The 20258-nt window shown below is 52.9% G+C and overlaps 2 protein-coding genes across 3 annotated transcripts; both read left to right on the forward strand.

The window, feature by feature from the left end:
- Positions 1-169: 169 nt before the first annotated feature.
- Positions 170-9347, forward strand: LOC102977128 (seizure protein 6 homolog; the record flags this gene model as incomplete). Its single annotated transcript, XM_055083432.1, has 13 exons — positions 170-355; positions 3642-3810; positions 3943-4109; positions 4687-4881; positions 5115-5253; positions 5365-5561; positions 6156-6350; positions 6733-6924; positions 7011-7208; positions 7487-7525; positions 7769-7886; positions 7971-8073; positions 8260-9347. Coding segments are annotated over 13 exons (1928 nt in total), but the record flags the coding sequence as incomplete, so codon positions are not given.
- Positions 9348-12593: 3246 nt separating this feature from the next.
- On the forward strand, positions 12594-18313 carry LOC114485352 (PHD finger protein 12-like). 2 transcript variants are annotated; one of them, XM_028486637.2, is made up of 3 exons: positions 12594-13225; positions 13879-14060; positions 15111-18313. In XM_028486637.2, exons 1-3 carry the CDS (start codon positions 13160-13162, stop codon positions 15229-15231), a joined length of 369 nt encoding a protein of 122 aa, XP_028342438.1. In that variant the 5' UTR covers positions 12594-13159; the 3' UTR covers positions 15232-18313. The 2 variants fall into 2 exon arrangements, with proteins under 2 accessions (XP_028342438.1, XP_028342439.1); XM_028486638.2 differs by having other exon boundaries at positions 18022-18313.
- Positions 18314-20258: the final 1945 nt, after the last annotated feature.

Genomic DNA, 20258 nt, shown 5'->3' on the forward strand with positions numbered 1-20258 from the left:
GGCACCTTCTGGGGAGGGCATCAGAATCTCTTCTGGAATTCCTGATGCTTCCTCTGACACCTCAAGGCAGGCTGGGACACGCCCCTTTTGCCCTGGCTATGACTCAGCCCACTCAACACACACACACACACACACACACACACACACATCACCCATTCTCTCTCTGCAGCCTATCTCCTGAGCTGCCACTTTCCCCGACGTCCAGCTTATGGAGCTGTGACTGTCACCAGCCTCCATCCAGGAGGTAGTGCCCGCTTCCACTGCGCCACTGGCTACCAGCTGAAGGGTGCCAGGCTCCTTACCTGTCTCAACGCCACCCAGCCCTTATGGGATTCTCAGGAGCCTGTCTGCATTGGTGAGTAGCCCCAGGGGACTCAGTGCTGAACAGGGGAGTGAGGTGGGGGGCTAATTCCTGCTCTCTGTTGCTGTCTGGCACCTTCATTTGCTCTCCATAAGGAAGACAGAAAATGGCCACACACATCAGTAGCATTCCCCCAACCTGCACTTATTGAGCACTTACTGTATGGAGGCACCACAGGTATACAGAGCAGAATTAAACAGGGACTGTGCCTTCAAGGAGCCCAAAGTTCCAGGAAATGGGAGTGAAAGAAAGTACATGGGTCACCAACTTCCAGAGCAGGAAGTTAAAAGTACCAACGAAGAGGGAATTCCCTGGTGGTCCAGTGGTTAGGACTCAGTGCTTTCACTGCTGTGGGCCCACATTCGATCCCTGGTCGGGGAACTAAGATCCAGCAAGCTGCACAGTCAAAAAAAAAAAAAAAAAAGTACCAGTGAAGAGACAGAGTGACCTGGGATGGGGGGAAGCAATCATTCTTAGCTGGGTACTTAGGAGGCTTCCTAGGGGAAGTAAGCATTGAAGGTTTGACATTTCTTTTCTTTTTTTTTTTTTAATGAGTGTTGAGTTGTATTAACTATTCATACAGCTGTTATTTAGATGATCATATGATTTTTCCTTTGATCTGTTGATGTGGTAAATTATAGTAACTGATTTTTAAAATTTATTTATTTTTTAATTTTTGGCTGCGTTGGGTCTTCGTTGATACACGTGGGCTTTCTCTAGTTGCGGCGAGCGGGGGCTACTCTTTGTTGCGGTGCGCGGGCTTCTCATCGCTGTGGCTTCTTGTTGCAGAGCACGGGCTCTAGGCGTGCGGGCTTCAGTAGTTGTGGCACGTGGGCTCGGTAGTTGTGGCACACGGGCTTAGTTGCTCTGCGGCATGTGGGTTCTTCCCAGACCAGGGCTCGAACCCGTGACCGCTGCCTTGGCAGGCGGATTCTTAACCACTGAGCCACGAGGGAAGTCCCTGGACATTTCAGTGGAGGGAACAATGTGGGCAGTGACACAGAGGTGAGAAGGTGAGGGAGCATTTAGGGACACAGAAAACAGCCAGGTTTGGCTGAGGCCTGAGGCATGTGGAGGGGGTAGTGGGAGGGCCTTGAATGTCAGGCCAAGACACTGGGTGGGGAGCTGTTGAAGTTTTGTGAGATGGGGAGGGAGGGGCTCCGAACTATTCCTCAGGAGAGACAGCCGGGTGGTGTCTGGAGGCTAGGCAGCCAGCCAGGCAAGAGGGTTTGAACTTAGACAATGACTTTGGGAATGAAGAGGAGGGAAGTGTTTCCAGAGTCACTGCTGAGGGAATGGGGGGAAGGAGGAGACTCCCAGGTTCTGGCCCTGGGTGATCAGGGAGTCTGAGATTGCTGCCAGTGGAGTGGGGCTTGTTGACAGAAGGGAGATGGAATGTTTAGTTTGCAGCGTGAAAGGCAGCTTGGGTTCTTGATACTTATTTCATTCTATGAACTCTTTCTAGGTGCCAGGCATAAGCAGAGGTGAATAAGCCAGACACGGGCTCTGCCCTCAAGGAGCTCTCTGTCTGGTGGGAAGACTGGAAAGCAGCTCAGGAAGTTCAGTGCAGATGGAGCTGTGATGGGGGGAACTCGGGGCACAGCACAGTGGGGATCCAAGGGAGGGAGAGCGTCTCCAAAATGAGGAAGGAGACAAGGAAAGCTTCCCAAGGAGAAGGCAGGGAAGGATGACAAGCATGTTAGAGCTCAGGGAAGTGGAGTGGATTCCTGGAACAGCACCTGCAACGATGCGGAGGTGTGAGGCAGCACACTGTAGTGAGGACATGGTGAGGTGCACCTGAAGCAGAGGGTGTACGGGGAAGGGCTGAAGCTGAGTCAAGAGAGAGTGGTTTATAAAGGGCTTGAACACCCTCTTGAGCCCGGACTTTATCCTGAGGGTAATAGGCAGCCACTGAGGAATTTAAGTGAAGGATGGGGCATGATCAGATTTGAAGGGCAGTTCCGTTCTGAGACCAAGCAGAAAGGTGAGTCTGCCCCCTCTGCAAAGAAGCAGAGAAGAAACTCACCACAACTCCTTCCCCGGGAGCTTTATTAGGTTAAAATATTCTGCAGCCTTGAACACTTGGAGACAAAGGCACTGGGTCTTGGCCATGGCAGCCTGGTCTCCGAGAGCTGGCAGGGTCCAGAGCTGTGTATCCAGGAGAGGAAAGCACTGCCTGAAACCAGCCACACTCCTGTTGCCTGAGACCCCTTCTCTGGCCCCAGTTAACTGCCAGGAGCCTGTGGCTAACTAACTCAGCAGCCCTCAGTGATGGGGATGGGAGAGCTGCTAAGCCTCTGATTAGGAAGAGAGGACGGTCCCAGGCCAGAGGGACCAGTGCTGGAAAGGCCCTAAGGGGTCAGCCCAGAAATGACAGTGGTAGTGATGCTGTTTCAGACAGCGTTCAAGACCATCACATGGCTAGCAATGCCTGCTAAGGGCACAAGATTTGGAGGTGGATGGCATGCATACCCGGTGTTTGTCATCCCTGATCTAGTCCTACTCTCTTTTTTTTTTTTTTTTTTTTTTGTGGTATGCGGGCCTCCCTCTGCCGTGGCCTCTCCCGTCGCGGAGCACAGGCTCCGGACGCGCAGGCCCAGCGGCCACGGCTCACGGGCCCAGCCGCTCCGCGGCATGTGGGATCCTCCCGGACCGGGGCGCGAACCCGGTTCCCCTGCATCGGCAGGCGGACGCGCAACCGCTGCGCCACCAGGGAAGCCCCTACTCTCTTTTTGAATATCCATTCACTCACTTTATTCAACAAACATTGAATACCAACTCTGTGCCTGGCCTGAAAAGACTTGGCCCCTGCCCAGGGGGGCCTAGGTAAGGGACATATCCAATAACAACTGGTTTAGGAAAGTGGCATGAGGTAGAGACAGCAGATATACCCAAGAAGGTTGGATATACCCTGCAGCGGATATACCCTGGTAAGGGGTATTAATAAAGTTCACCTGGGCAGGAGAAATCAGGGACGGCCTCCCAGAGGAGTCAGCAGAGAGGGTAAGTGACTTACCCAGGGCCACACGGCTAGGCAATGGAAGATCTACCTTAGTCAAGGGAGTTGCACATGAAGAATCCCAGAGGTGTGAAAGGTTAGAAGGTCGGCTGCCTGGAGCTGCAGGGTCACAGGGGCAAAGGATTGACCTTCAGGGCCATGAAAGCAAGCTCCCTGCTGCCCCGTGCAGAAGGTACAGAGCTGGGATGGGCAGAGAGGCTTGTTAGGCTGTCTGGGATCCCACAGGCCAGCCCAGCCCACCGTCCCACCCCTGTCTCGCAGCTTCCTGCGGTGGAGTGATCCGCAATGCCACCACGGGCCGTATCGTCTCTCCCGGCTTCCCGGGCAACTACAGCATCAACCTCACCTGCCACTGGCTGCTTGAGGCTCCCGAGGGCCAGCGGCTGCACCTGCACTTTGAGAAGGTTTCCCTGGCAGAGGATGACGACAGGTGAGGGGGTATCCTGGTGGGATAGCAGTGCCTGGCCTGGTAATACTCTGCTGGAGGGATGGTACCCAAGCCTGGGGCCTCACCCCACTCAACTCAGCGACCAGCCACGCAGCTGCCGCTCTCCTGGCCCAGGCTCATCATCCGCAATGGGGACAATGTGGAGGCCCCGCCTGTGTATGATTCCTACGAGGTGGAGTACCTGCCCATTGAGGGCCTGCTCAGCTCCGGCCGACACTTCTTTGTGGAGCTCAGTACCGACAGCAGTGGTGCGGCTGCAGGCATGGCCCTGCGCTATGAGGGTGAGCCTGCTGGGACCTAACTGGAGGTGGGGGTCTTGAGCCTGGGGTCTCTTCTCACACCCTCCCCCTCTGCCTCCATTCCATCATCACGCCTTCCAACTCAGCCCTTGCTCACCTGCCACCCAGGTCCCCTCTCCCTACCCCTCTCCTGAAGTCCAGGATTCTACTCCATCTTTTCAGGAGACCCCTGCCTAGACCTAGGACCTCTGGTCCAAGAGAATGAATTCTCTAGAGTTTGAAGAACAAAAATGGCCCCAACCCTTAGGGAAGGAGAATTGCTACAAGAGACATTCTAGCACCACTCATGCATGCATGTGTTCATTATTCAAAAAACATTTATTGAGCACCCTCTGTGTACTAAGCACAAACTAGGCACTGGGAATACAGTGGTAATCAAGATGGCCTCCTGAGCACAATCAGGATGGATGCTCTGGGCTGTCCCTGCCCTCTGCTCCAAACCTCAGACATATATATGCAGTCAGGAAGAGAAAGGCCTTGCGGGGGGAAGTAGGCGGACAACTGCCCCCCGTGTTTGCTCCAGTCGAGGCTGAGCTGGGCTGGGCCCTGTGGTTTGCAGCCTTCCAGCAAGGCCATTGCTATGAGCCCTTTGTCAAATACGGCAACTTCAGCAGCAGCGCACCCTCCTACCCTGTGGGTACCACCGTGGAGTTCAGCTGCGACCCTGGCTACACCCTGGAGCAGGGCTCCATCATCATTGAGTGCGTTGACCCTCATGACCCCCAATGGAATGAGACAGAGCCCGCCTGCCGAGGTCAGTAGGCACCAGTAGATGGGCCTGCCAGGGCAGGGAGCAGGGTGGGCGCCAGGGAGCCAGCCACAGGGCCTGGGACCACAGGGGCCCTCTGACATGTGTGATTCAAGCTTCTCCCTGAGGAGGAGGTGGGGGGCTCCGAGCAGTGGGTAGGCACTCCTGTGGGCCGGTGGCAGCTCCAGGACACGGCACCGGGGGGAACGTGGAGGGGATGCGCCTCCTCTGCCTTCCAGCTGTGTGCAGTGGGGAGATCACAGACTCGGCCGGCGTGGTGCTCTCCCCCAACTGGCCAGAGCCCTACGGCCGTGGGCAGGACTGCATCTGGGGCGTGCACGTGGAGGAAGACAAGCGCATCATGCTGGACGTCCGAGTGTGAGTGCCCACTGGGCTCGGCCAAGCTACCTCCTGAGCTCTGGGGACATCTCTCACCCAGCCCGTCCTGGGGTCCCCGGGCCCACCCTCCCTGACAGTCCTCCTCCACAGGCTGCGCATAGGCCCTGGTGACGTGCTTACCTTCTACGATGGGGATGACCTGACAGCCCGGGTCCTGGGCCAGTACTCTGGGCCCCATGGCCACTTCAAGCTCTTTACCTCCATGGCCGACGTCACCATACAGTTCCAGTCGGACCCCGGGACCTCAGTGCTGGGCTACCAGCAGGGCTTTGTCATCCACTTCTTTGGTGAGCTTGCCCCTGCCCCACCCTGCTGCCTGGGGGAAAAGGGATGCCAGGATGCAGACCCCGAACCATGGCAAGTCAGAATCCAGGGCAATGAGGAGGCTGAGCGCTCTTATCTGATGACGGGAAGCTGGGAAACTCCAGGTTTCACCTTCAGGAAGCTAATCTTGTGCTCCATCTTCCCTGAGGGCCCAGCGAGAGGAAGCAAGCCTCCTTGCAGTAAGAGGGATTTGGGTAGACAGCAGCAAGAGCTTCATAACAGAAATAGGGAACTGAGGAAAGGTGTTCGTTCCTGCCTTTCTAACAATCTTTGACAGAAATGACAATTTTCCCCACCCTACCCAATCCCTGAGGAATTGGCCAACATGCTTCTGGAAGTAAGGCCAAAGCTTAGGTGACAACCCTGGAATCTAGGAGACAGAATGATGCCAGGGACAGGCAAGGAGGGGCCCTTGAGCAGGAAGGCATGAATCGCTGAGCCTGCCTAGGCCAGGCTAGGCCCGGGACAAACTGGCAGGAGCCGGAGTGCCCTCAGGGTCAGGGAGGCTAGCACAGTCCCTTTGGTGCTGCTGACGGGCTGCATCTTGCTGCCCCCAGAGGTGCCCCGTAATGACACGTGTCCGGAGCTGCCTGAGATCCCCAATGGCTGGAAGAGCCCGTCGCAGCCTGAGCTGGTACACGGCACTGTCGTCACTTACCAGTGCTATCCTGGCTACCAGGTGGTGGGATCCAGTGTCCTCATGTGCCAGTGGGACCTAACCTGGAGTGAGGACCTGCCCTCCTGCCAGAGGGGTGAGTGTACCTGTTCCCCATATTCTCCCCAGCGCAACCTACAAGCCTCTCTCCTGGATGCTGACCCAGACTCCAGCCATTATTAGCTGGTATTCATAGGCTCAATTTCCTCATCTGTGAAATGGGATAATACTTTCTCATAGGGTCATCCGTCAAGTACTCCAAGTATCTCGTTCCTGGTATATGGCCAATCAGTATTTGTTGACTCTGATGGATGGGAAGGGGCAAATGAGGAGATACACCAGCAAAATGGTAGGGGCAAATAAATAGGGGTGGAGCCATATGCCTTGAAGGTGTTGGCTGACTTGGAACAAAGCCAGCGTGGACTGGCTTTTGCTGAGTTCTACTTGGGCTACTTCCCCCCATCACCCCCCACCCATAGTGACTTCCTGCCATGACCCTGGGGATGTGGAGCACAGCCGACGCCTCATATCTAGCCCCAAGTTTCCCGTGGGGGCCACCGTGCAGTACATCTGTGACCAGGGTTTTGTGCTGACGGGTAGTGCCATCCTCACCTGCCATGACCGCCAAGCCAGCAGCCCCAAGTGGAGCGACCGGGCCCCCAAATGTCTCCGTAAGTCTCAAATGAGGAGGAGGGGAAGATGCTGCCTCTGGAGGCTAGGGGCCTGGCACCCTCACTGGGCTCTGCCTGCTTTGCAGTGGAACATCTCAAGCCGTGCCGTGGCCTCAGCGCCCCCGAGAATGGTGCCCGCAGTCCTGAGAAGCAGCTGCACCCAGCGGGGGCTACTATCCACTTCTCGTGTGCCCCTGGCTACGTGCTGAAGGGCCAGGCCAGCATTAAGTGTGTGCCTGGACACCCCTCACATTGGAGTGACCCCCCACCCATCTGTAGGGCTGGTGAGTGCCCTGCCACCCCCGGAACCTCTGCCTGGCCCGTAGGGCTGCTCTGGCAAAGATGTCAAGTGCTGAGAACCAGAACCCCCTGCCCATGCCCCCTTCGTGTTATTCTTGGTCTCCCCAGTCTCTGCCAGATCCTTCTGACCTGGTGACACCAAGACAAATTCTGGGATGGGCTCTCCTGGGACAAATCCTTCCCATGATCAGCCCACTCCCTACCTTAGTGGTTTGGTTCTTTGGGCTCATCCACTGCCCTTGGCCCTCCCCTCTTGTTCCAGCCTCTCTGGATGGCTTCTACAGCGGCCGCAGCCTGGATGGTGAGCCCCCAACCTTGAGGGCCAGGGAAATAATCTCCCTGCCCCTAGTTCTCACAGCTCCCAGGCCATGGGTTCTCTGAGGAGGGAGGGCAGAGAAAGAGAGAGGTCTGGGACTAGCGGGGCAAAAAGCTCCTTCCCTGCCCCCAGCCAGCTAGAGGGAGCTGGTGGCTGGATGCCCCTGGGCAGAGGTGAGGGGATGTGGGACCCAGGCCTCTGCCCCAATCCCATCCTCTGTGCTTTCAGTTGCCAAGGCGCCCGCTGCCTCCAGCACCCTGGATGCTGCTCACATTGCAGCTGCCATCTTCTTGCCGCTGGTGGCAATGGCGCTCTTGGTGGGAGGTGTGTACCTCTACTTCTCCAGGTGAGTCTGGCTTCCCTTCCTGCCCTGCACCCCTGCCTCACTCCTGCCCAGCACTCCTGACTCACAGGCTTCTCTGCCGCACAGGCTCCAGGGGAAAAGCCCCCTGCAGCTGCCCCGAACACGACCCCGCCCTTATGACCGCATCACCGTGGAGTCAGCATTTGACAATCCGACTTACGAGACTGGAGTAAGTACCCATGCCAGGCTTGACACCCTAATCAGGACCCAATCCTATGCTCCCTTGGGCAGGTACCCCTGAGGGTCCTGCCAAGCCCTCTCTCTCTTTCCCTTTCCCTTTCCCTTGGGAAGGTGGATTATGGACTGGCGAACCTTTTACAAGTTTCCAACTCCCAGCAGTCTCTTTCCTTTGCAGGAGACGAGAGAATATGAAGTCTCCATCTAGGTGGGGCAGCCTGGGGAAGCCGGCTCAGCCCTGCATCGCAGCCCAGCAGCAGAGCTCCCAGCTTCCTGCTGTCCCTCCACCTCCTGTACATACCACCTGGGAAGAGATGCCACCAGTCCCTCAAGAAGTTGTGCTCTTCCCGCCTGCAATGCCCGCCAGGGCCTATTTTCTTGGTACCACTGCCCACTTAGGGCCCTTCCTTGGGTCCAAGTCAGGGGCATCTGCCTCTAGGCAGAACACAGCTGGGGCACAGGCATCAAGAACCAGCGTTCTCCTGACTCTCTTTCGTGCCCTGGACCTCCAGCCTGGAATTCACAGGCAGAGCAGGAGCACCTCTCTCCACGTGACCACCATCCAGCCCTGGCACGTAGCACCCTGCAGCAGGGTTAACTTGACAGTGGCGGAAACTGTGCCAGGGTGCTCCTCACAGGGCCATCACCAGTGGCCAAAACTGCTCTCAACAGTGACCTCTGGGTAGTCCTGACATGCTGACATCAGCCCCCTCGGGGGAGGGGGGGGGGTCTCTAGTCTTTCTCTAAGGCCCTGGGAATGGTCAGTTCTGCCTTCTTTCCCTTCCTGGGGGAGGCAGTAATTCTAAGGGATCCTAAGGGGTTTAGGGACTCTACCCCAAGCTCAGGTTGGGTTTTCCCTAGGCCACACCACTCATGCTTCACACCAAAGCAGGACACCCCACTGCTCCCCTGGCAGCCCTGCACCCTGAAGAGAGGGAGACCTTCCCCTGATGTCAGTCTGGCTGTTACAAACATCCTCTTTCCCACTAGCCCCTCCTCCAACCCCAGCCCCCTGTCAGGCTTCCCTCCTGGCCACTGCGTTTTGGGATAAGGGGAGTGGGCAGGCATATTCTGGAGAGGAGCAGAGGTCCAAGGGTCCAGGAATTTGGCATGGAACAGGGGGTCGGAGCGCCCCAGGGAGAGGCCCAGGAGCTGGCTGCAGGCCACTTTGTACATGTAATGTATTATACGGCGTCTGGGCTCCAGCCAGAGAACAATCTTCTATTTCTGTTGTTTCCTTATTAAAATGGTGTTTTTGAAAAAAAACAAGCGATGGCCTGGTGGATGGTACTTTCTTGGTGGGAAGGAAGGTGGGAGATAAATGGGATGTGGCCTTTAGGACCAGAAGGCATGCTGGACCTACCAACTGATCATATCCAGATTTTATCAAAAACCAGTCATGGGAATTCCCTGGTGGTCCAGCGGTTGGGACACAGCACTTTCAATGTGGTGGCCTGGGTTCAATCCCTGGTCAGGGAACTAAGATTCTGCAAGCTGCGTGGCGCAGCCAAAAAAAATACAACAACAACAACAGAAAAAACACAGTCACGTGCCAGTGCTTCAGGGACTACTGTCCCAACAAGGTCAGTGCAACAGATGGCATGTGAAATGAGAGGTCCCAATTGCTGGTGCCACAGGGGTATGGGAGCCCAGGAACTCAAATGCTCATCAATCCCAATGCTTCATTTCCTCCTCTTTGCTAGGTCCAGAACTGCAGGCTGGCACATTCCCAAGCCTGTCCTCTAAGCCACTGTATTGCTGAAAAAGCCCAGGAAGCCTGACGCCTCTCTTCTTTCGCTTCCTTCCAGCTAGCAAGGCTTAGGAAATTGGAATAGGAATCAGAGACTGAACCCCTGAACATGAGGCTCTAGTCTGTCTTGTCCTCGGAGAACATCCAGACTGTCAAGCGCAGAGGCAATGCAGCGTAGGGGCCTGGCTCCTATTTTAACAAAAGCTGTATCCATGGATTCCAGAAAGAGGTGACTGAAGTGGATGTGCTTAAGTTTGCCATGTTTGGTCCCTCCCAGCCTCTATGCCCCTTCCCTATGGCCCCCAGCACCTCCTGAGATGTGTTTAGCCAGCCTTGGTCCCCATTATACATCCATGCTTAGAGGTATGCTCTGCATGGCTGCTCTCCAGAGTAAGAGCAAGAGGGAGGCAACAGGGAGTTAAGGGCACTCAGAAGCCAAATGACACAAAATCTCTGAAGGAAATAGTAGCAGCAACCAGAACTTCTACAGTCATCCAGCGGGGAGGTCTTGACCACTCATGGCTGCCCACCTCCTGGTTCTACCACAAGCCACCTTGAAGGATGGAGAGGCTGCAGTCTATGCAGAATGCAGTGCCTAAATTAGCCACAAGAGGTCACTTCTGAAGGCATCTGTAACCCACCTGCTCTCTCTCCTCAATCCCCCTGGAACAGCCAGGGCTGGAGCTCTCCAAGGTGGCACCAACTACTCGCCCCACTGGGCTGACCTCATCCTCCAAGTTCTGAGAGGAAGGTTTGTGGAGTGATTAGTTCCCCTGGCACTTGTCAACAGAGCCAAGTATTATTTCCCTCTTTAGCCCATTAATGCCTATGCCTGTTCTCAACAGCAATGATGGTGTTGCGATCAAAGCAAAGCCTGGCTCTTTGGACATGTGCCAATGGCTTACTTTTCTGCCCCATAATACCTTCAGGCTGACACAGCAACACAGCTGGGCCCTGAGCAGTAGGAAGGACGCCAGTGGGAGAGGGCACATGATGTATCCATTTCTGAGGGTCTGTGGCATGAAATACAGCCTAAGAAGAGATGAGGTCCGGCCACTTCCATACTTCTAGCTCAGCCCTCCTGTCTCTGAGGGCCACATCTCTGGCCCATAGCCACTAAGATTTCTTGTTTGCTGAGGCTGGTAGAGGGCAGAGAGGGCCGATCTACATGATATACTCCCCTGCTGGATCAATAAGGCCCAGGACTTTATCGTTCTTCCCAGGCAACAACAGGATCATTAGGAAAGTCAGAAAAACGGAAACCTAAGACCACACACCGACATCCCCACCCTATCCAATCATCCTCCTTACTCTCCCCGAAAAAGCAGCAACTCCTCACAGGCAGTTAGACAGTATCCTAGCCTGGGAATGAAGAAAGCTGTTTCATTCCTAGGTCTGCCATAAATTCACTAGGTGAACGAGGCAAATCACCGCTCTTCTTTGTGCGTCTGGAAGTGAGGAGATTAACGGAGATGGTTTTTAAGCCCTTTCCAGTTTTAGGCTTCTGAGAATGCTAAGTACACCTTAACATCAAAAGTGAGCCAGGACAGAGCTACCTGGTAACAACGCCAACTAAACACCTAGTGTCAGGCACAATGATGCCACTCTCTTCCCCACCGCTTCATCTACAGTCAGGCAGAGATAACTGGTAGTCTCTGTAGATGGTACCAAGGGCAGGGGCGGGCGCCGTGGAGAGCGTGAAGCCCCGCCTAGAATTCGAGGTGAGGCCTTTCAGACTACAAATCCCAGAATGCAGCACAGCAGCTCTGAAAAGTATCTCTTTCCGTCAGGCAAATCACTCTTCCCCGAGTCCATGCTACCGTCCACTGCATCGCATGCACACGGAACTACGGCCCCCACAACCCACCAGCGCCATCGCGATTCTTGCTCCCAGGATGCAATGCGCTCCCGTTCGCCCTTTGGACCCTTTGCGCATTGCCAACTGGGAATTGAAGTCCACGGTAGGCAGGTAGCTGGGCGTTGTCAGCATTACAAACTTCGCTTTTGGCTCCCTCTATGGAAAGCAATTCTCAGGGACAGTGATCAAGAAAGGGTAGTAACGGGCAGGCTGACCTCTCCTTTCATCACCATGAAAGGCAGGAATGCTCAGGCTAAAATTTACTGCTGGGAGCGGGAGGGAAGAGGGAACAGTAGCCATCCAACCCGACACCAAAAGCAGTTTTCCGTCGCGATGGCTTTTCTTTTCTCTTTACCAATATGGCGCCTGGTCCAGCCACACCTGACGCTGGAACCAAAGAGTCCAGTACAACATCCCTAGGAGTACTTGCTGTCACCGACAGCCTACCAGCTCTAGCCAACACCACACTTTGCTCCTTTCTGTTCATGCCTGAGGACTCCAAGGACACGGTGGTTTATATCCCACTACCAAAATGGCGAAAGGAGAAGCATTCTTGTTAGGGCCTGCAGGTGACAATACGCCTGCGCGGAGCCGGCTGTGTTGCTGTGGGGCGGGAGGGGAGCATCCTCAACACGCCTGCGCGGGAACAGAGTAGTCTTGGTCTATACTCAAACGCCAATGGATGAAGCATCCCCATGTTCCTGCGGCTGCGCTATGACCCTTAGGAGCTCTCCCAGGCGCCTGCGCGAGACCTCAAGTCCCGCCCTTTTCTCTCAGTACGCTGGCGCAGGGCAGAAAGGCGGGGCTTCGGCTCTCCAGACGAATGCCAGCGCGGCTGCGCGCTGGGGGGTACCCCCTCACTGCGGCTGCGCGGGAGCCCGGCCGCCGGCTGTCACTGCGGTTGCGCGCGGCGAGCGGCGATCCCGGGGCGCCTGCGCGGGTGGCTTTGCGGGCGCTCGCGGTAAGTTTGCGCCAAGTGCGCGGCAGCCGGGACGCAGACGGCGGCGGCGGCGAGAGGCGGAGCCCGGGGACCACCCCCCATCACCCTCCCCGCAGTCACCTCACGTACCACAACCTCACCTAACCTCTCACCCCCACTCCGATCCCCCCAACCCCGGGATGGCAGCGCCCGCCAGCTTTCCCGGCCGGACCAGCGGTCGCCAGCACCGGCTTTAGCCTGTGGGACTAGGCCCCGCCGAGGCCTGACCCCCGGAGCCGGGACCCACCGTGCAGCCAGACGCCGGGCCGGGGCTGAGGGGCCGCTCCCCCCTCACGGCCCGTGGGGAGGACGCTGCCGTCCCGGGGACTGGGGGCCGGGGGGTGGGGGGGTGCCAGGGCGAGGAAGTCGGGACCCGTGTTTGGAAAAAAGAAGGGGGGCCGGGGTCAGGAGCACCCCCTCCCCCCGTTTCCCCCCTCCCCCCGGGGTTGGGGGGGCCAGAGCAGAGAGCGCCCAGCCCGGGAGGTGGATGAATGTGGGAGAAAATGGAGACCAAGACGATCGTGTACGACTTGGACACGTCGGGGGGGCTGATGGAGGTAAGAGTGGCCCTCCTCATCCCCTTCCCCCAGCGCCGGGAGGGAACCTCCGCCCTCCGCCCCACAAAGCCGGCCCTGAGCTCGCAGCGCAAGAGGGCCGGGGGAGGCGGCGGGGGGGCTCTTCCTCACCCAGACTCTCCCTCCCATCTTTGCAACTCGGGGGGCTACGCTCAGCCGCCGAGGACGTTTGCAGCAGTTTCACCTACCCGCCGCCCTCGATTCGCTCTCCCGAGGCGCCAACCCACTCCATCTCGTTGCACCGGCGGGCCTCCCCACCCCCTTCTTGTCGGCCCCTTTGTGCTTCCCCCAGCACGTCCGGGTACTGGGCTTCAGGCCTCTCCCGAGCCTGGCTTTGGAGTCCCCCACTGTCCATACAAGGAAGTGGCGAGAAGGGAACCGCGCACCCTCTCCCCATCCCCCTACTCTGATCCTCCCCATTTGGAAGAAGCCGTTCTCGTTGTTGTGCTGCAGGAACGCGGTTAGGTTGGGCTCCCCCTGGTTCCGGGGGCTGAGAGGTTCTGGGAGCAGGCTGGATGGGAGGAAGAAGGACAAAAGGGGGGAGAGGGGTGGGTGACGGAGAAGCCGCGCCGGGGGGGCGACGGACCGCCCGGGACCTCCGAGTGTGCACACACGCCATTTGTATGTGTGTGCAGCAAATCCAAGCTCTGCTGGCTCCCCCAAAGACGGACGAGGCAGAAAAGCGGAGTCGGAAGCCTGAGAAGGAGCCCCGGCGAAGCGGTAGGGCCACCAACCACGACAGCTGCGATAGCTGCAAAGAAGGTGGGGATCTCCTGTGCTGTGACCACTGCCCGGCCGCCTTCCATCTCCAGTGCTGGTAAGGTCTGGGGACCCCTCCGGAGCCCCTTGGCGGACCCTTCTCGGAACATTCCTTCACCCGGCCTACCCCTGGCTGCCGAAATAACGGGCGCTTGCAGCCGCTAGCTTTCTGCAGCCGCTGGGGCCAGCACCTCCCCGCCCCCAGGTGCTGCCCGGATCCAGCCGTTTGGGGGGGGAGGAGCAGCTGTGGGTCCGGACCCCGAGGTAGGGGTTGGGAGGGGTGAGGAGAGCCCCATCTGGGATTGGAAGTCGCTGAGGAGCCGGGACTGAGCCCGTGGGGCACGGCCGACGGTGGCGGGGAGGAAGGGGAGGAGCTCCGGGCCCTGAGCCGCTCGCCTCCCCGCGCGCCCGCCGCCCTCGGGCTCCTGCCTGGCTGGGCTGTCCTCGCGGTGGGTGTGCGGAGCCCTCGGCGGACGGAGCTGCCCTGGTCCAGACCCGCGGGACCCGGCGCCCGGGCGCTCCCGGCTGTGGAAGAAATCATGGAGGGTGTCTCTCGAGTCCGCCTCTTCTCTTTGCCTCTCTGTTTACAATATGGCGACCTGCCTTTAAATTATATTTTTATTCTCAGCGCCATTTTGGCTGCATATATGATTTGCAAACGTCTCCCGGGGAACGGTGGGGGTTGCCTCGGGGTCCTTTCTGCGGAAGCTCCTCGGGGGCCGGGGCTGGGATCTTGCCGCTTTAGTCCCCTTTCTCTGCCGCCGCTTGCCCCCTGTTGCCTGTCGGAGCTGCCTCCCTCTTCCCTCCCCGCCCCGCGCTGCCGCCTCTTGGGAAATCGGGCCGGGTTAGACAATTAAAATTGCCATTGGGCGCCGATTTCACTTCTCCGCTCGGGATCGGCGAACCCTTCGCTGCAGAATTCTTTGCTGCCGGGGTTAGGATTGTGTGTGGTGGCTCCGCGAGGGCATTTTTAAGGACCGGAGCAAAAAAGCTGTGCGCTTCCCCGCACCCCCTCCCGCGACGCTTACTGAACGCGAAGGGAGGGGAGAGACCGAAGAGGGAGGGAGGGACCAGCGTTGGTCGCCCGCTGCTTGATCCTCCTCTGCAGCTCAGCCCAGAACAATCCGGCCAAGAAGAGTTTAAACTCCAGGTTCTGCCTGGAGAAATCACCTCTGCCCTCCACAAAAATCCCACATCTGCGCCGGGACCCCGATTGCATCTTGTTCTGATGGTCTTGTTCTGTTCAGCAACAGTTGACTGAGGCAGACCTTTATGAGAGGAGATGGCTGGAGAGAGCGGGAAGGAGAGGGGCTGTTCTGTTTGTTCCCACCCGTTTTTGATGTTGCCTTTTTTAGCTCTCTGTTTAAAAAAAAAAAAAAAAAAAAAAGTGAAGTTTTCCTTAAGCTCTACACAGTTCCATTCACATTCCGTTTCTCGGTTGGTGGAATAGTGCCCACTGTATATTTGTACTAATTGCAGGTTTTGGAGCACTTATTAGACAGATGACTGATACTGGGCAAATTAAGTCTGTGGTCAGAAGTTTTGTAGGAAGCGTCCATTACCGTTCCCAAGATTCCTTTGCCCAGGAGAGCACCCCATCTTGGCTTGTAATGTTGCAGGGACAAAAATCATTATCCTGGAGGAAGCTTTGCCAATGGCTTTAAAATTTTTATTGTGAAGTGATTAATGCGAGCAGTAAGGTTCTGTGGTTTTTAACCTTTGCTTCCTGTTGGTATAAGGTGTAATCCACCTGGAAAAAAAAAATCTCCTGTCAAGTTTCTTGTGCTGTTTTTGAGCACAGAAGAGATTTGTACCTGGATGTGTTGTGTTGCTTACCAGTTATTCCCTGTTGCTTATGGTTTTTTTTATTGTGCTTGTTTGATACATACTAAGACTGAATTGTAGACTTCTTGATATAAAACGTGGGTTAACGTTTTACCTGTAGAATGAAGTTACCGTTTACCAAGAATAGTGATTCCCATACTGAGTGAGAATTTTGTAAGCTCTTTATTAGTGTTTGTTTAATAAAGCTGAAATTGTTTATTAGAAACTTCAGGCATAGAAAAAGTGTGCTGTTTTGCCTGAGATTGGGCTTTCAAACTATAAAACCTAACCCCTGAATCTTTGAATTTGATGAGTTCAAGTCTTGTCAAATTGTAACAATTAACAGTTCTACTTTAGCTGGTAGGAGAGAGGGAGGGGTTTCTAGCTGTTAGTGAGATTCAGACTGTGCATTTCATTGACTACTATTTTTTTAGGACCATGAATGGGAACTGGTAATCAGAGCTTTGAGAATCCTAGTAAATGAGGCAGAACTTGTTTCACATCTCCAGTTCCCTCTTTGAAGATGCCAGTACTGAATGTATCATTGACTTACCTGAGTAGTTACATAAATCACAAAACGTTGCAGATATTGGTACAAAGGCAGGAACCCTTCTTTCAGGTGAGGCTTACCCCACTTTCCTGCCTCCTACCCCACACTCTTTCTAGCCCAAGTGAAGTATTTCATTAACCATCTCAACCCGAGTAGTTAGGTCAAGCACTTAATGGTGTCAGAAAATTTTGATTCCTGGGTGTGCTCATGGTAATTTGTCCCGTTATTGTTTATTTGTGTCGTGTGGGAGTGAGGTTAGGAGGTGTGACTATATTTTCTCTTGCTTCCCTTTTTAACTGACTAAGACTGGATTATTTAGGTAAGCATAGTAATGATAATTTTCCTTATGTACAGAATGTTCAAAAGTAAAGATGGCATTTTGCAAACCCTGTAGGTCATAATTGCAGTGCTGCTGTGGGTCTCCGTTCAAAATTCTGTGAGACAAGTCCTCTTTCAGTCTCTGGTGGCCTTGCCAGCTTGCCTCCCAGTGAACAGCATCTAGTAAAATGCTCCCGAAGTGATTCTAGGCAAGCTTTACCTCCTGGGCTTAGTGACATGGCCATAACCACAGGGGATTTTTCCTAACATAATCTACTGGAGGAAATGATTGGTCACATAAGCTGTATTAATTGTCTTGTCTTATCTCAGGGGCCAGGGCTCTGTATGAGGAACAGTCCTTTCTTCCCAGTTAGACTGGGAGCCCTATTTCTGGGTTTTCTCTGATGATCTTCTGGGTGAGGGAATGAATTGTCCTGTGATCAGTACCATGAACTCACTGAAGAATTAAACTTGAGCTGATGTCTTCATATTTGTTTAAGTGATAGTATAATCATTTTATCCAAGTTTAACTGGCTTATCAATTATTCAGAGTGGGGTTAGGGGTTACTAAACCTGCTCCTAGAGAATTAGGAAGAGATGTTTTTAAGTGTTCCCTGGGGAACCTGACCTTTATCATAATTGTGGTGCCATAAGTTGAGCTTTCCGAAAATACTGATCTCCATGGACTGGTCTCTAAAAATTGGCCTTAAAAAAAAAAAAATTAGACTAACTGGTGGAGCTCTGGTTGCCGCCGACCCATCTTTCTGTTTGAGATGGATAGGATTGTTCTCACTGATAAAGTGAATACCATAGACATCGGTAATGAGGCTGACTGGAACCTGGATGGTTTCCTCTGATTGCATTTTGCTGCAAACAGTCTGAGGGACCAGAACGGTCTGGTTGAGAAGTGCATCTACCTTAGCAGACCTCAGCATGGTCGCTTCCCGTCAGACAGATTTCTGTAGCATTTGCCTCCGCATGTTATATTTGGAATTGTTGGCCGGCTTTCCTCTCTCTGGTGTTGGCAGCATGATCCAAAATGAGGTTTTCGAAGAATGAGAGTAAAAAGGTCTCTGTGCACAGGCAAAACTAAGCTCGGCTTGGAGTTTTGCATATTTAATTTTCAGTGAGTCATAACAAAGGTTTCACACACACAGTAGAACACTGCCATGCAGAAAATCTATACTGTTTGAACTTTTAAGGAGGTGATTTTTCTGGTTTTGTTGTGTTGATTAGCTCGTCATTAGAATAGTATCAGGCAAGTGGTGAATTAAAATACATTTGTTTTAACATTCTCTTATACATCTTTTGTTTCTGACCTTCCAAGTGCTTGGAAACCTGGCACTGAAGAACTGGAGGTGACAGCATCTGGACTCCCTCCCTTCACTCTGCCCCCTCAATAGTAAAATAACTCAACAATAAACAAACCTAATTTGGTTTTGTGTGTATTTCATTTATTTTTGCATTTGCTGTGTTGTGTTGGAATCTGGGTGTGTAGTATTGTTTTTAAATGGTCCACTCAAACAGGAAGGGTCTAGTAACATTTAACTTTAACTCAATTTCACATGCATGCTTCGTCAAATTAATGTGGGGCTCCGGGGCCAATTTTTATGAAATGAGTGCTTTAGTTCAAAGATAAGGGATAATCGCTGTTTAAAAATATAAGACTAATACTTGGTATGAGTTGTTTACTCACAAAATGTTTGTGACCCAGATGGCTTTGGTTGAGAAAGGAAGCGTCAGAAATATTAAAACCGGAAAGAGAGGTAATATTTCTCAGAGGTAACAGTTTTTGTGTAATTTAAGGCAAGTACTTAGTGGTACTGTTGTAGGAAATTTTTCGTTTCGGGCTTGTCCCAAAATTAATTACCATACTAAGTGAAAGGTAGGATGCAGTTAAAATCTCATCAATCTCCTGCTGTTCCTTAAGGCTCTCAAAGTACTTTACAGATGGGCTCCACTAGTACATTAGGGCGGTTTGGGGCCTTTGTAAATGAGTTGTGTGTTTTTTTACATGTTTAAATGTGCAAAAGCCATATTTAGGTACAGCCTTCATTTTAATCTGGAGATGAGATTCATGTTAGTCTTTTTAAAATTCTTAATCAAGTATGTTTCCAAGAGAATTTTTTTAAAGCCAAATCATAAGGACAAATAAATTACCTGATTTGAACTGAAAAGGAATTCTAATTGTCACTACTGTGTGTTGAATGAAACACTGTTTTTTATTAAGCTCTGAGTGAAAGTACAAGTGTTACTCAAAAGGGCTCAGTGAGTTTTCCAGGTTCATCCTTCTAGGATTTGTTGGTGCTTCATTCCTTTTTATGGCTGAATACTATTCTGTGTATGGCTCTACCATATTTTTGTAGTCCATTCATCAGTTGATGGATATTTGGGTTGTTTCTTCTTTTTGCTGTTGTGAATAATCATGCTGTGAATACTTGTGTGCAAGTTTTTGTGTGGATATCTGTTTTCATTTCTCTTAGGTATATACCCAGGAGTGAAATCACTGGGTCATATGGTAACTCTTATATTTAACCTATGAAGAACTGCCAGACTATTTTCCAAAGTGGCTGCATCATTTTACATTCCCACCAGCAGTGTATGAGCATTCCAATTTCTCCACATCCTTTCCAATACTTGCTGTTACCTGTCTTCTTGATTAAAGCCATACTATGGCTATGAAGTGCTATCTCATTGTGGTTTTGATTTGCATTTGCCTGGTAGCTAACGATACTGAACATCTTTTCATGTGCTTCTTGGCCATTTGTATATTTTCTTGGAGAAATGTCTGTTCAGATCCTTTGTCCAATTTTTATCAGCTTATTTGGTTTTCTATTATTGAGTTGTAAAAGTTCTTTATATATTCTAGATACAAGTCCCTTGTCAGATATATGGTTTGCAAGTATTTTTTCCCATTCTGTGGGTTGTCTTTTCACTTCCCCTATCTTTTTATTTTTTAATTTTTAGTCTTACCTAGAAAAAGATGGTTGATTTAAGCACACTTGAATGTCTGTGTGTATATTGTCTATGTAAATGACAGTAAGTAAAGGATTTCTTCTGTGAACTCAGTCAAGATGATGTGTCTCAGTGGAGGGAACCTTATAAAGATTTGGTCTGTTGCTATTTCAGCTTTTCTGGGTGACCCCTCTTAGCAAAGAAGTCTAAGGCTGGAAGTTGCCCTAGAGGAAGTATAAAAAATCCACCACCTGCCCTAAGGCAGGATGCCCACCTGGCTCCCACCAGCCACAATAGAAAATTTCTGTGTATAGGCACTTCTCATACTTGAGGCCCCTGGTTCCTGGTTTAAGGAGGAAGATTTTAATCACCTCAGCTTGATTGGTAACTGCTTGGGGTGGAAATAACTACAGATCAGTTAATGAGCTTTTGATCCCCGTGAACAAGAACAAAAAGTTGTTCGAACAGTGCAGTGAACTCACCTATTTATACGTGTCTTTATGTTAAGCCCAGATAGCAGTAAATAGGGAGGCGGCATGCAGAGAATATTTGCTTGAAGGTTTTATATAGCTTATAAAAAGAAACCGTCTGCTTTGATGCTCCCTAGAA

Source organism: Physeter macrocephalus, unplaced genomic scaffold, assembly GCF_002837175.3.
Source record: "Physeter macrocephalus isolate SW-GA unplaced genomic scaffold, ASM283717v5 random_1679, whole genome shotgun sequence".
In the NCBI taxonomy this organism is placed as follows: domain Eukaryota; kingdom Metazoa; phylum Chordata; class Mammalia; order Artiodactyla; family Physeteridae; genus Physeter; species Physeter macrocephalus.

Excerpts from the sequence above, each read along its gene's own strand:
- LOC114485352 (XM_028486637.2), top strand. The coding sequence starts at position 13,160 with ATGTGGGAGAAAATGGAGACCAAGACGATCGTGTACGACTTGGACACG. Across the intron at positions 13,226-13,878 it reads CGTCGGGGGGGCTGATGGAG|CAAATCCAAGCTCTGCTGGC; the intron begins GTAAGAGTGGCC and ends ATGTGTGTGCAG. Across the intron at positions 14,061-15,110 it reads GCCTTCCATCTCCAGTGCTG|CTCAGCCCAGAACAATCCGG; the intron begins GTAAGGTCTGGG and ends CCTCCTCTGCAG.